Source organism: Neoarius graeffei, chromosome 6 (genome assembly GCF_027579695.1).
Source record: "Neoarius graeffei isolate fNeoGra1 chromosome 6, fNeoGra1.pri, whole genome shotgun sequence".
In the NCBI taxonomy this organism is placed as follows: domain Eukaryota; kingdom Metazoa; phylum Chordata; class Actinopteri; order Siluriformes; family Ariidae; genus Neoarius; species Neoarius graeffei.
The window spans coordinates 53,878,567-53,893,635 of record NC_083574.1 but is presented as its reverse complement, the minus strand read 5'-3'; the positions used below and the strand labels follow the sequence as shown (position 1 = coordinate 53,893,635).

The following is a 15,069-nucleotide window of genomic DNA, read 5'->3' as shown; positions in this document are numbered from 1 at the left end:
TATATGAATCAGTAAACAATGTAAACCACAGTGACCCTGACCAGGATAAAGCAGTTACTTATGTATGAATAAATTAAATCATTAAAAGCATCATGCACAAGCACCATATGCCTTCTCATGCTAGTGATGCAGTCTTTCATTGTCATGTGAGTTTCATGTGTGTGGCCGCCCACTCCGGCAACTTTTTATGTTGTGTCCGGCAGGATCCCAGTCCTTATCCACACATCTGTGTATTTAGAGATCGAATAGAACTTTTTTTTTCTTTGACTTTGTGTGCTTTCCATTTTTGTAGTTAGAATGCAGTGTGTCTCACTTTGTTGGTGTTTGTCTGCTGTTAAATTGAAGACTACGTCGTGGTGGGCAGTGATTCGGGCCGTATCGTTATCCTGGAGTATCACCCCTCCAAGAACATGTTTGAAAAGGTGCACCAGGAGACCTTTGGCAAGAGTGGCTGTCGACGCATTGTTCCAGGACAGTTCCTGGCTGTGGATCCCAAAGGCAGAGCTGTTATGATCGGTAAGAAGGTTTTTTTTTTTTCCTCCTTTAATCCTTTCCCTGTAATCTGTACACGTGATTATTTTCCCCCACCTGAAATCATGTCCCTAAATCATAAGACTTCCTGTTCAGCCAGTACCTAAATTCAAGAAAATCTTACCATGTGATATTAGAGAGTCTACCAAAATTGCAAGAAAAATCCCATTTTAAAAAGTTACATAACGTATTTAAAGTATTCAAAAACATTGCTACTTCTGTTCATTGCATTTTGAAATCTAGAGTTCAGAAAATAGTTGTGTACATCTGCTTTTACTATGCACAATTTTCAGAATGTAGCCCTTCCTACGTGTTCTTTTGCCCTCTCCAAAATGCTAGGTAAACTAGATTGCTCAAGAAATATTTATTTTCTACCCTTAAGGGCAAGTTGCATAAAGGTATCACCTCCACAAAGATATCTCTTGACCTTAATTCAGAGGCTAATGATGTCGTTCAGTTTACACTTAAAGGGGAACTGAAGTCATTTTTAAACTTGTTTTATTTCTGAATTCAATTACGTTTTCGGTTTTATTAACCTTATATTGTGACTTGCATTGGCATATTATATTATACTTATCAGCCTTTTCGGTTTTTAGCCACGTTGAACGTGGTTCGTTTGGTCCACGGCAGGCGTCACTTATCCGCGCGACCTTCACGAGACTTGTGCGAGACTTCAGACGTGAAGTGTCACCACCGCCATTTTGAAAACTGTTTACACAGCGGCCAGATCGCCATATCATTCCAATTTAGATCAGTTTCGAGATTCGCCAGCTTCATCAGTGATGGAGATTATTCCATACGACTTCGAACCAACGTGGAGTAGAGAAGAGTTGGAAAGATGACAGGATAAGGACGAGTCCGTCGCGCTGGGATTTATGTCATTACTATCGCACAATTAAAACATGCCAGATCAGGCGGCTGGTGGGTTTTCAGAATAATAAGTACATGCACCTATTTTTGTGGTAAATACATATTATTATACTGAGCACATTTCCCACATAATCCTCACTAAGGTTTCGGACAGCACTGCAAAATGGCGTCCCCGCTATATAGTGCCCTATATAGTGAGTAGGGAGCGATTTCGGACACAGGGAAAACTTCCGGCTTGATTACGTCAGCATTTGAAGGAGGGCGTGCGCGTCTTTTGACAACGTTGCAGATGTTGGTCACTTTGATTTCCACTGTACGTTTTATTTCCGTCTTACGATCTCTCGCACAGGTCTCCGCAAATCTTGTTTATGGATGTTGCTTTGACATATGGACTGCTATATTACATAGCGTATTTCAAACACTCATAACTTGCTATAGCAGTGACAAAATAGCTATAAAAAATGCATTCCTACATTTTATAAAATGAGAGAAATAGAATTTTGATGATAAAAAATTTGCCTTCAGTGCCCCTTTATGTGCATGAGCTATGTATGATAAGGGCTTACATTTTACATAGGTTATCTGATTCTCAGATGTCATTTCAAATTTTTCACGACCAAAAATTTTCATACACTGCAACCCTGTTATATCGCACTTTTTTACTATGAACTTTCTCATATAACAAAGTAAGGTTGTGTCTCCTGCCTTGAGTGACACTGAGTCGAAGCCTTCAAAAAATATATATATCACTGTGTCACGTCCATGCGCGTTGGCACTTGGCACGCGCAGCATCATTAGGGCTAATTACAGTACTATGCACCTGTTCTGGATTAGAGCACAATCACAGTGCACGCTTATAAGGAGTCTTGAAACCACAGATTTGGCGAAGTATACGTGCTGTGCCTAGTGTCTCACGTTACCAAGCCTTGTATCTGTGTATTGCTTTTCTGGTTTTGACTATTTTGTATTTGGACTCTGCATTTCATCCTTACCTCCGCCATTATGTTTGTGCCTCGCTTGACCGTTGTACGTTTCACGACCTTGCCTTTGTCTGCTTTTTTGAACTGTTTGTAAATAACCACTCTTCCTGCAGTTACATCCGTCTGCTTACATGACACACTGAGCCATGCGTTCCTCTTCCCACCAGAGATGAACAATAAGTAATCAAGTCTGCAGTCACGTTAATGATACGTGTTAACGCCTTAAAACAAAGGCTTGACTAGCCTTGCTTAAGTGTCGATCACTAACAGTTATCGAGAACGGTGATCCAAGGATTGATATAAGGATGAATTAACTGCTGACAGTGCTAAACTTAACACCTTGTTAAAGCGTACTGAGGGCGTTTTTATATCCCCCCGCCCAGCCACGCAGTATGACATCATTGGTGATTTGTAACACATGAATGAACTGAATGATGAAGATTTAGAAAACATAGCGAGTCAGTGGATGGACATTAAAGTGCTGATGACACGTTTTTGACATCTTTGGCGATGTTTTATAACATAAAAAGTAATTCCCGATGATCCATATATTAATTCACGAAGGTGCCTATTTTACAAGTTATGATAAAAAAACGCGGCTATCTGGGCAAATTTGACGGGGCTGCAGCACCCAGGAGACGAAGGAGGAGGAGGAGCTATATGACGTCAGCGAAAGAACCTTCCTCCTAACTTATCAGTTTGTTGTTGATGCGACAGGTGTTCAGTTTATCATTATTAGTATTTTTATTAGACATTATATATATATATATATATATATATATATATATATATATTATGCCTTCGCGTTGTGTTGCCGGCTTTTGCTCCAAACCCACAAGGATGGGGTAAGTTTATTCAAGTTTCCCAGAGATCCCGAGCTGCATGCGAAGTGGGTGAAGCAAGTCAGGCGCACTCGTGACAAGTGGGAGCCCTCACCAACATCCGTCCTGTGCTCTGAACACTTCGATTTGGATTGTTTTGACACCCTTCCCAGCTTAAAAGAATCTCTTGGTTGTGCAGTTCAGCACAAACGTGTGTTACTACCATCAGCAGTGCCTACACAGTGTTGCCAGATTGGGAGGTTTCCCGCCCAGTTGGGAGGTTTCAAGTGCATTTTGGTGGGTTTTGAACATATTTTGGGCTGGAAACCGTCAGCAGTATCTGCCAGATACTGCTGACGGTTTCCAGCCCAAAATATGTTCAAAATAGGGGTGGACGATATGGGCAAAAAATAATATCTCGATATTTTTTTAGGATTTTAACGATAACGATATTTTGACGATATTTAAAAAAAAAAACACTTGCTTAAAGATTACAATAATTACAATGACTAAAAGAATCATTGCAGTGACACAGGTATTTAAGGAAAAGCCATATTTATTTTCTTAAACAACTTTAAATTAATAAAAATGAATAATTCAATTGACAGTTCGTAACGGCAGCAAACATTCTAATCAACCGTCTCTGACGGCAGTACGGGTCTGCAAATATCCCGCCTGTTCCGCTGCCAACAACCAATCATATGTCGATCTGAACCAACAGCTTTCCAATCATCTTGCAGCTTCGTGCTCTGCTGTCCCTTTCCTGCCGTTATAGAAGTACTGCGCCTGCGCAGTGTCAAAATAATCCACGAGAAAAGTGGATTTTAAAGCTTTTTCTGAGTCATGAGAACCAACCTAACACTCAAGTATAATCAACTTTTCATGGCAATTTCAATCATATGCTCTTCGCGACCGTTAGTTTTCACAGAGTCCAGTATTGATATCTCCCCATTCATGTTCAGAGGGTCTGGTCTCACTAATCCGAAAAAGATGCCTGAAAGTGGCCGGCGAGTGACAGCACTTGGCCTGATAGGAGCCCGTCACAGCTTCTTCTTCTTTGTGTTTTTTTTTTTCCCCTCAAAAAAAAAACGTAAACTACAAGTCAAAGTTTTTCAGTATAACAGTAATAAAGAAAAATGTGCTCAATTTAAAATGTATTGAAACTATTCGAAATCGGCTGATTGGTTCATTCATTATTATCCGTGAGTACAGAAACACTAGTAATAATTTCTGGATCATTGCTATAAACGTGGACTAATATTTCTTGGGAACCAATGGGTTAATGACATGGAATGAACCAACCGACCAATCGCATTTTTTCTTCGGATGGTATCTGGGTAAATGAGCAGCTGTCTCAGCCAATCACATTTTATTGCTGGACGGGATCATATCACGACATCTTCCGGTAGATACCCAAAATCAGCTTTGTGCATTGTGAGGCCAGCGGAGCAAAAAAAAAAAAAAAAAAAACTTTTAATATGCTGAGCAATGTTTGATACATTTTGGAAAGTTGTTTTGGTTGCTTTATAGGTTTCTTAGAATATTTAACTCGTCACGTCTGTGCTGCTCTCCTGGGTTGCTAGAAACAGTTGTGTTGCCCTGGCTTGGCGTATAAAATGTGTGCCCCCCCCCCCCCCCCCCCCCCCAAAGCAATTCAAGGCCCGTCCGTCAGTCCGTGTCTGGCGCCGGGTCTGCTCTGCTCTGTATTGATTTTTGGCGGCTTAATTAAAAAAACTTGATAATGCAAAATTACACATCGTCAAAACAACATTCACGATGACATCGCAGACGATACATATCGTCCACCCCTAGTTCAAAACCCACCAAAATGCACTTGAAACCGCCCAACTGGGCAGGAAACCTCCCAATCTGGCAACACTGCCAGTATTCCGGAAGGGGTCTACTAGTAGCTATGCCGGATCCAAAGACAGTCCTCCTGTCAGAACATGTGTTGTGAAACGACATAAGATAAAGGTACGTAGAGCTATAGATTCTACATGATAATCATAAATGTAATCATAAAGTCGGCGTGATATCAGTCATGTATTTGCTTGTGAAAGCTTGCGGCTTTCATGTAACTGCCGCCTAGCAACGAGGGGCAAAGGGTAAAGAGGGTAGACTATCATAGATTCTATTCGGAAGAGATCAACACAATTCTAGACTCCCAGAAGAGGAAGAGCTAGCACTAGAGAGTTCACCGGCGTTTTCATGCGCCATTTCCATTGAGTAGAACCAGAGTAGAACAGCTAGTGAACCGCAGCGTGTTCTTCCACTGACGTCACAACATGGCCGCGAGCCACGGACCCAGTTTTCTTGCGCTGTGCAATTAAAAGTTGGATATTCGCGTAACAACAGCTTCTTTTCACGCAATTATAACAGAAATCTAACATGTTTGCCATGTTGTATAGTTTATTTAAGAAATTGCATAGAGTCATGTTCGTGTCATCAGCCCTTTAAAGTATATACTCAGAGCCATGGCCTCACTTTCATTTATAAATGCCTTGAGACCTCAAGAATGGCACAGGAATAGTTTTAAGCGTTAACAATAAATCTAATATAGTAATTTTTACGATTAAAGTGATTCATACAGGTAGCGGTCTGAGTGAATGACCTTGACGTCCGTAACGTCACAGCAGGAAGTCTATCGGTCTCATCGCCATTTCCGCTATACTAAAACGCAGAGCTGACTGCAACTCCGATCCTCCATTTTGAGAATTTATTGCCATGCCATGTAGATGTGCCAGCAACACGAGAGAAGGTGGATTTACGTTGTATTCGTGGCCCAAGAAATGTTCAAACTGCAAAGATTTGGACGTGTTTTGCAAGACGTTCACGGGCACATTGGGCGCCTACGAAGTGGTCTCTCCTGTGCTCTGCTCGTTTCATAGCTGCCAACTACTACGAATAAATCGTATTTATTACGATTTGTCGTTTTGATTACGAAAATACGAATTTACTACAATAAAATACGATTTTGCCAATTTTCATGGGTCATTTTCAAAGTCTATCACCGGTGGGATTCGTATTTGATAAAACACCGCTTCGTTCCAAGCGGCAGATACTACGCCAAATTTCATTGGCTATTGCTTGTTCTCTCAGCCAATCAATGATGCTATTAGATCATCCATGGCACTCAGTGTTGCCAGATTGGGCGGCTTCCCGCCCAACTGGGCGGTTTCAAGTGCATTTTGGCGGGTTTGAACATATTTTGGGCTGGAAAACGTCAGCAATATCTGGCAACACTGGGCCGCACGCTATCGTCTGGCCTTTGTTCACGAAGTTTCTGAACAAAGCATGGCGTTTCAAGCTTTTGTTATGAAGATGTAGCGTAGTACTAATCTCTAAAGAAAGCATGGCTAAGGGGAAGGGCCAGCGCTTCAAGGACTCGTACCGAGAGGAGTTTCCCTTCATTTCTAAGTCAAGTAAGGGCGATCACTACGCGTTTTGTGCTCCATGTCGGCGAGACATTTCTATCAGTCATGGCGGGCATTCTGATATTGTAACACGTGAAAACCTCCCTTCACAAGGAAAGCACGGACAATATTTCAAAGTAGGGGTGAGCGATATGGCAAAAATGTCATATCACGATTTTTTTAACATAAAATCTCGATTTCGATTTTTTATCACGATCTTCCATCGAAAAAAAACAAAAACAGGCATTTTGGGGCTACAAACCTTTCTGAACAGATTTTAATGAATAGTAGCAATTTTGCATGTGCAAACATTGTAAACACACTGATAAAGTGCACTATTGGTTGTGAAGACAACAACACTAAGTAAAGATCGCTCTGATAAAGTGAACATCCTCGCTCTGATAAAGTGAACATCCTCGCTCTGATAAAGTGCATTCTTAGAATATAAAAAAAGAAAGTAAAAAAGGAAATGTTGAATAACACACAGTCTTCGGTTATTTTGAAATGATTTAAGTATCAAAACACCAAATAGCTTTTGGAAAATGGTCCAGACTGGTGGTGGGGAGGCTTCTGCATAGCTTTATTGTGGCTGTTTGAATGTTGCTAGCACCAGCCTCTTGTGCTCGAAATGTAGTTTATATTTAAAGAAGCCTTCCCCAAACTTGACAGCCAGAGACCTCTGCCCTCCCCAAAGAACCAGCGCGGGCCTCGGGACGTAATTCGCCACGAGGCGCGCCGCGGGGCTCCGCTTAGGTTTCGTTTCTATCCCGGGCTCCAGCTTGACTTTACAGCGCCTCGGGACAAAGAGCCTCGGTGCTCGGCTTTAGTTTCGTTTTCCCATCGGCGGCTCCAGCCCCATTTTGGACGCCTGTAGCTCGGGCAGGGGAGGTCCCAGCATCCGTCCGTTTTCCGCGATCGCGGATTTTCAGTCCCTCTACAGGTTAAGGACGTCTTGCGTCTGCCGCGTCGGCGGAAACCAGCATAGAACGTCAAGTTATTGTACCCAAAGGGAAAAAAAAGTTATTGCGCTCATTGGCCAAGGCGATCTATATGATTTCTCCACTTTGGCAGATCGTCTGCGATCTTCTACTCGTTCTTATTCTTAACGATTTTATATCGTCAGATCGCACACCCCTATTTCAAAGACTGCAAAACTAATGAAATGGGTGGCCACTTCGAATGAATGATTTGTAGTCATGTGAAGAAGCAAGTTGAAATTGACACTTTTTTTGAGTTGTTTCACTTAGTATTTTTAGCTAATTTGCTTTGGGCTCAGCTTGTTTTTTATCTTTGAAGTGCCATATTCATTGCCAATTTTCACATTCATTCATTCTCATTATCTCTAGCCGCTTTATCCTTCTACAGGGTCGCAGGCAAGCTGGAGCCTATCCCAGCTGACTACGGGCGAAAGGCGGGGTACACCCTGGACAAGTCGCCAGGTCATCACAGGGCTGACACATAGACACAGACAATCATTCACACTCACATTCACACCTACGGTCAATTTAGAGTCACCAGTTAACCTAACCTGCATGCCTTTGGGGGAAACCGGAGCACCCAGAGGAAACCCATGTGGACACGGGGAGAACATGCAAACTCCGCACAGAAAGGCCCTCGCCGGCCACGGGGCTCGAACCCGGACCTTCTTGCTGTGAGGCGACAGCGCTAACCACTACACCACTGTGCCGCCCAATTTTCACATTTTATATTTAATTTTGATGACAAAGTTCATAATATTTTTTTTGTATCAACTTTCATTGATGTAATATATTCTTAATTCATTTTTGTTTGTGACTAATGAATGAATGGTGTTAGATATTGCCAAGTTTATGTGGTGCAATAACATCAACTGTTGACTGAGTAAGCTCTAGTCTATTTCTCTAATGTGTACTTTGTCAAAAGTTATATGTGCCAATTGCATTGTTTGAAGTTTTTGCCTGATTCACTGACTATTTTCATACATTGTTGAAAAGAACTTTGCAAATTAATGTAAGATGATAGTTTAGTTTGTAGAATCAATTTTGTCAAACTATTTTGTTTTAGTGTGATTTTTCAGGGTAGTTTTGCTAGAAAGCTTTGGCGGCTTGTATTGCTATTTGCAATTTCGTAATGTTGGCAGCTGTGTCATTTTACTGAAGACTCGTACGAGACCTCTGATCTGTTGAGGAGCGTTGGCTATAAGCTCGTATTGAAAGAGGGTGCAGTACCAACAATTAAAGAAAAAGAAAACTACAAGCAAAGGAAAGGTTTTTTTTTCTTTTTTTTTTTCAAAAGGAAAGTAAGTTCAGTTGCACTAGTCCTCCCCGAGTGTGAGCCAAGGGTTGTTGGTAAAACACGGGATGGAACGGGACATATCGCTCGGGCAGTGACCTCCCCGCGGTTGTTGCTAAAACCGGTGACGTCCCGTTCCATCCCGGGTTTTAGTAATTGCCTGAGCCGAGCAGTAATGGCGGAATACTCAGTATGGAGAAAACGGAGAATGAGTGGAGCAGCCGTATTATTTCTAAACTGGATATTGCTGCCATCTCGCCCTTACGTGGAAGAAGTGAATGAACGGAGAACTGAACGAACAACTGAAAGTCAGATTGTTTTGAAACAGTCGGCCACAAGATCGGCCTTCAAGAAGCGAGAACGCAGACGGGTAAGCTCCGACTCTCGTTTGGATATAAAACAACAAAAACACGTTGTTTACCTGCATTTAGATTAATACATGTACAGTGGTGCTTGAAAGTTTGTGAACCCTTTAGAATTTTCTATATTTCTGCATAAATATGACCTAAAACATCATCAGATTTTCACACAAGTCCTAAAAATAGATAAAGAGAACCCAGTCAAACAAATGAGACAAAAATATTATACTTGGTCATTTATTTATTGAGGAAAATGATCCAATATTACATATCTGTGTGGCAAAAGTATGTGAACCTCTAGGATTAGCAGTTAATTTGAAGGTGATATTAGAGTCAGGTGTTTTCAGTCAATGGGATGACAATGAGGTGTGAGTGGGCACCCTGTTTTATTTAAAGAACAGGGATCTATCAAAGTCTGATCTTCACAACACATGTTTGTGGAAGTGTATCATGGCACGAACAAAGGAGATTTCCGAGGACCTCAGAAAAAGTGTTGCTGATGCTCATCAGGCTGGAAAAGGTTACACAACCATCTCTAAAGAGTTTGGACTCCACCAATCCACAGTCAGACAGATTGTGTACAAATGGAGGAAATTCAAGACCATTGTTACCCTCCCCAGGAGTGGTCGACCAACAAAGATCACTCCAAGAGCAAGGCGTGTAATAGTCGGCGAGGTCACAAAGGACCCCAGGGTAACTTCTAAGCAACTGAAGGTCTCTCTCACATTGGCTAATATTAATGTTCATGAGTTCACCATCAGGAGAACACTGAACAACAATGGTGTGCATGGCAGGGTTGCAAGGAGAAAGCCACTGCTCTCCAAAAAGAACATTGCTGCTCATCTGCAGTTTGCTAAAGATCACGTGGACAAGCCAGAAGGCTATTGGAATGTTTTGTGGATGGATGAGACCAAAATAGAACTTTTTGGTTTAAATGAGAAGCGTTATGTTTGGAGAAAGGAAAACATTGCATTCCAGCATAAGAACCTTATCCCATCTGTGAAACATGGTGGTGGTAGTATCATGGTTTGGGCCTGTTTTGCTGCATCTGGGCCAGGACGGCTTGCCATCATTGATGGAACAATGGATTCTGAATTATACCAGCAAATTCTAAAGGAAAATGTCAGGACATCTGTCCATGAACTGAATCTGAAGAGAAGGTGGGTCATGCAGCAAGACAACGACCCTAAGCACGCAAGTCATTCTTCCAAAGAATGGTTAAAGAAGAATAAAGTTAATGTTTTGGAATGGCCAAGTCAAAGTCCTGACCTTAATCCAATTGAAATGTTGTGGAAGGACCTGAAGCGAGCAGTTCATGTAAGGAAACCCACCAACATCCCAGAGTTGAAGCTGTTCTGTACGGAGGAATGGGCTAAAATTCCTCCAAGCCGGTGTGCAGGACTGATCAACAGTTACCGCAAACGTTTAGTTGCAGTTATTGGTGCACAAGGGGGTCACACCAGATACTGAAAGCAAAGGTTCACCTACTTTTGCCACTCACAGATATGTAATATTGGATCATTTTCCTCAAGAAATAAATGACCAAGTATAATATTTTTGTCTCATTTGTTTGACTGGGTTCTCTTTATCTACTTTTAGGACTTGTGTGAAAATCTGATGATGTTTTAGGTCATATTTATGCAGAAATATAGAAAATTCTAAAGGGTTCACAAACTTTCAAGCACCACTGTAACTTGTATTGTGTGTTTAAGTTACCGGTGTAAGATTATTTAATTTGCTTCAGAATGTGATTGTCTCAGTTCATCTGATTATTTAATTAGCCTTTTACGTTTTATCAGTGAAAATGCATGCATGTACATGGATGTTGCATAAGTTATAACACCTATCCTGTTTTAATGAGAGTCAACCCACAGTCAGTGAAGTCAAATCAGTCTTAGTTGAGCAAGTCGGTAACGGGATTTCTTACTTTCACCATAAATTATTTACATGACTTTGGTCTATAGCTGTAAAAGGCCTCGGTCTTAAAACCGGTTCCTGCTGTGACATCACGCACTCAGGGCTGGCTGGCTCAGCGGGGCAGCTCCAATGCTAACTTTGCAGTCGATTTTGACTCTCAAGAGTCAAGGGTGGAGATACTATCCACTCAGAAATGTATTTAAAAATAAAGGTTCTGTGTAGCTCCTTTATCAACAATACACCGGTAACCGCAGTCATTTCAATAACAGACAAAGAAGTTATCACTGCCGTCCGTGATCCTTTAAATCAGTCAGTGAACTGCAATAGTGACTCGGAAGGAGAAATTCAGGATGAGGAGAATATGCCGAAAATTTCACATGTAACATGAGTTTTTGATGTGACGAGTGGGTCCATTTCAGTATTACAAACTTTTTGGTATAATGAACTATTTGGACGTCCCCCAAGGAGTTTATTATAGTGGGGTTGCAGTGTATCTGACTTTGGATAGCTGTTTTAAAAAGATCCAGTAGATGAAAGCACCCTTTCATATTGATACAAAGACCAAAGTTGATTTTTTTTTTTTAATTATTATTCCATTCAAAATATTTGATGTCTCTCACAATACCTGGATATAATAAATTCACTTGTACAAAACAAGACAAGACCATACCTGCGATTGAGCTGCAGATTAAAACTGTTTGCCAAAGAATCCTTGTATCTCGTGCTGTTCTGGAAGAGACTTTTGTGTATGGCTTCTGTGAATGATTGTTTTATGCATTTCCTTTTTATACAATGTGCACAAATTTTATCTTTTTGTGAGGATTTTGGGATATTTTTCATCTGGTGTCCAAGTACTGCAAGTTAAATAATTTGAAGTATTATTGAAAAAAAAAAGTGGCAGTGTTAAATTTTGCATATACCCGTTAATACCCTGTTACAAGTGAAACGTACAGAATTTACGTGATGAAATTGTACTTCACCTCTAACCCAGATGTTACATCAAATTGAAGCTGTGTCCGCTGGCAGGTCTGAAGAGTGTTTTATCCAGTGCGTGTGTTGTTGATCTTGGTGCAGAATACACCACCTGCATTTTATCATGATGTGTTTTCCTTCATCTAACACAGCAGTAGTAAAACGAATATGTGGGTGGTAATTGTGATAAGTCATGAGTATTTGGAGCAGGTAGAGCACCAACATGTTCAATAAAGCTCCATTATTGGAAAACACTGTTACATCAGCCCAGGCTGCATATTTGTGGTCAAGTGAATTCTCACAAGTTAAATGTCATGAGCCTCTGCATAATCCATGTATTATTAAAGGGCTTTGTGGGCTTTTCCATACAGGTGCTATAGAGAAGCAGAAATTGGTGTACATCCTGAATAGAGATGCAGCTGCTCGCCTCACCATCTCGTCCCCTCTGGAAGCTCACAAGGCTAACACGCTGGTCTATCATGTGGTTGGGGTGGATGTGGGTTTTGAGAACCCCATGTTTGCCTGTCTTGAGATGGACTATGAGGTGAGAACGTGGCTTATTCTTTTTATCCCTCACTGGCCGAAAGGCCCGAAGGGGGATTATGTTGTGGCGATGTCTGTCCATCCCGGGAAGGGTGCTCACCTTCTGAAATCAACTCCTCTCTCAATTTTTGGAGGAATTTCACCAAACTTGGCAAGATTCTTTGTTATATGTCGGCAATACGCATATTCTAATTTTGTTAAATTTGGTCACGTTTTACCAGAGTTACACCTTTCTCATTCATCTCATTATCTGTAGCCGCTTTATCCTGTTCTACAGGGTCGCAGGCAAGCTGGAGCCTATCCCAGCTGACTACAGGTGAAAGGCAGGTACACCCTGGACAAGTCGCCAGGTCATCACAGGGCTGACACATAGACACAGACAACCATTCACACTCACATTCACACCTACGGTCAATTTAGAGTCACCAGTTAACCTAACCTGCATGTCTTTGGACTGTGGGGGAAACCGGAGCACCCGGAGGAAACCCACGCGGACACGGGGAGAACATGCAAACTCCGCACAGAAAGGACCTCGCCGGCCACGGGGCTCGAACCCAGGACCTTCTTGCTGTGAGGCGACAGTGCTAACCACTCCACCACCGTGCCGCCCGAGCTACGCCCTTGATTAACAAAATTTACAATTTGACAGTTTCATGAGTGTGTTTGTCCTTCTGAAATTGACTCCTCTCACAGTTTTTGGAAGAATTTCATGAAACTTGACAAGAGGCATTGTTCTATGTCGGTAGTACACATATTGTAATTTCGTTAAATTGGATCACATTTTATCAGAGTTGAGGCCCTTGATTAACAAGCTTGTACTTTCACAATTTCATGAAGGTGTGCTTGCGTTCTGACATCAACTCCTCTCACAATTTTTGGATGAATTTCTTGAAGCTTGGCAAAAGGCCTTGTTATATGACGGTAATACGCATATTGCGATTCAATTTCGTTTGTGAAAATTTTACAAGAGTTTTTTTTCCCCCCTTGATTAAATAACTTGTACTTTGACAATTTCATGAGGGTATACATTCTTCTGAAATCAACTCCTCTCACAATTTGTGGAGGAATTTCACCAAACTTGGCAAAAGGCTGTGTTATATGGCAGTTATACGCATATTGACATTTCATTTAATTTGGGCAGATTTTACCAGAGTTATGCCCTTGATCATTAACAAATCTGTACGTTGGCAATTTCATCAAGGTGTGCTTGCTTTCTGAAATCAACTTCCCTCACAATTTTTATTATCCCCCCTCTGGCCGAGAGGCCCGAAGGGGATTATGTCGTGGCGATGTCCGTCCGTCCCAGGAAGGGTACTCACCTTCTGAAATCAACTCCTCACAATTTTTGTAGGAATTTCACCAAACATGAGAGGATTCTTTGTTATATGTCAGCAATACGCATATTGCAATTTCGTTCAATTCGGTCACATTTTACAAGAGTTATGGCCCTTAATTAACAAAATTATACTTTGACAATTTCATGAGTGTGTGTTTTTCCTTCTGAAATCAACTCCTCTCACAGTTTTTGGAGGAATTTCATGAAACTTAAGACGCATTGTTATATGTCGGTAGTACACGTATTGTAATTTCGTTAAATTGGGTCACATTTTACCAGTTACAGCCCTTGATTATTAACAAACTTATACTTTCATAATTTCATGAAGGTGTGCTTGCCTTCTGACATCAACTCCTCTCACAATTTTTGGAGGAATTTCACCAAACTTGACAGGATTCTTTGTTATATGTTGGTAATACGCATATTGCAGTTTCGTTCAGTTCAGTCGCATTTTACCAGAGCTATGGCATAGTTGCCAGCGGGGGATATTGTGCTCTCAGAGCACTCTTGTAAACATTTGTTATCGTGGTGTGATTCCATGTATGGGGTTAAAACATGGATGCAAGCACGAGTTTGCTCTAATTGTGGTGTTTCCATTTAAAACCAAGCCCCCCACCATTTTTATTTCTCAAAAATTCTCATTTCTTCTACCACTCAGAATCTGTTTAGGTGTTTTTGCCAGTGAAATGATGAGTTTACTCATGTCTCTTCTCTGACATCTCACTGGAGAGATTGTAAATACCTCTGATCACTGCATGTGCACTGAACTACAGTTTTATTAGAACACTTGTCATTTCTCTCATTAAGACTGACACTGTTCTGTTTGAAAGGAAGCTGATAACGATCCCACAGGGGAAGCGGCAGCTAACACACAGCAGACTCTGACTTTCTATGAGCTGGACCTGGGACTCAACCACGTAGTTCGCAAATACAGCGAGGCTCTGGAAGAGCACGGCAACTTCCTCATCACAGGTATGGCCTGGTTCAGAGGCTTGTTGAGAAAATGGTTGTGGTAGCGAGAATGCACTTTTAATTAGTGTGGCTGTAAAGTAAATA

General features: G+C 41.4%; 1 protein-coding gene and 1 non-coding gene across 2 annotated transcripts in view; both read left to right on the top strand.

Annotated features, from left to right (window-relative positions):
- sf3b3 (splicing factor 3b, subunit 3) overlaps positions 1-15,069 on the top strand; it is an 86,017-nt gene that overhangs the window by 5,340 nt on the left and 65,608 nt on the right. Inside the window, exons 4-6 of the mRNA XM_060923853.1 lie at positions 346-516; positions 12,506-12,678; positions 14,844-14,985. Of these exons, the coding sequence (XP_060779836.1) occupies positions 346-516; positions 12,506-12,678; positions 14,844-14,985 (486 nt within the window). The remainder of the gene's footprint in view (positions 1-345; positions 517-12,505; positions 12,679-14,843; positions 14,986-15,069) is intronic.
- Positions 14,693-14,767, top strand: LOC132888499 (small nucleolar RNA SNORD111). The gene has a single exon (XR_009654935.1). It is a non-coding gene; the product is annotated as a small nucleolar RNA SNORD111 (small nucleolar RNA).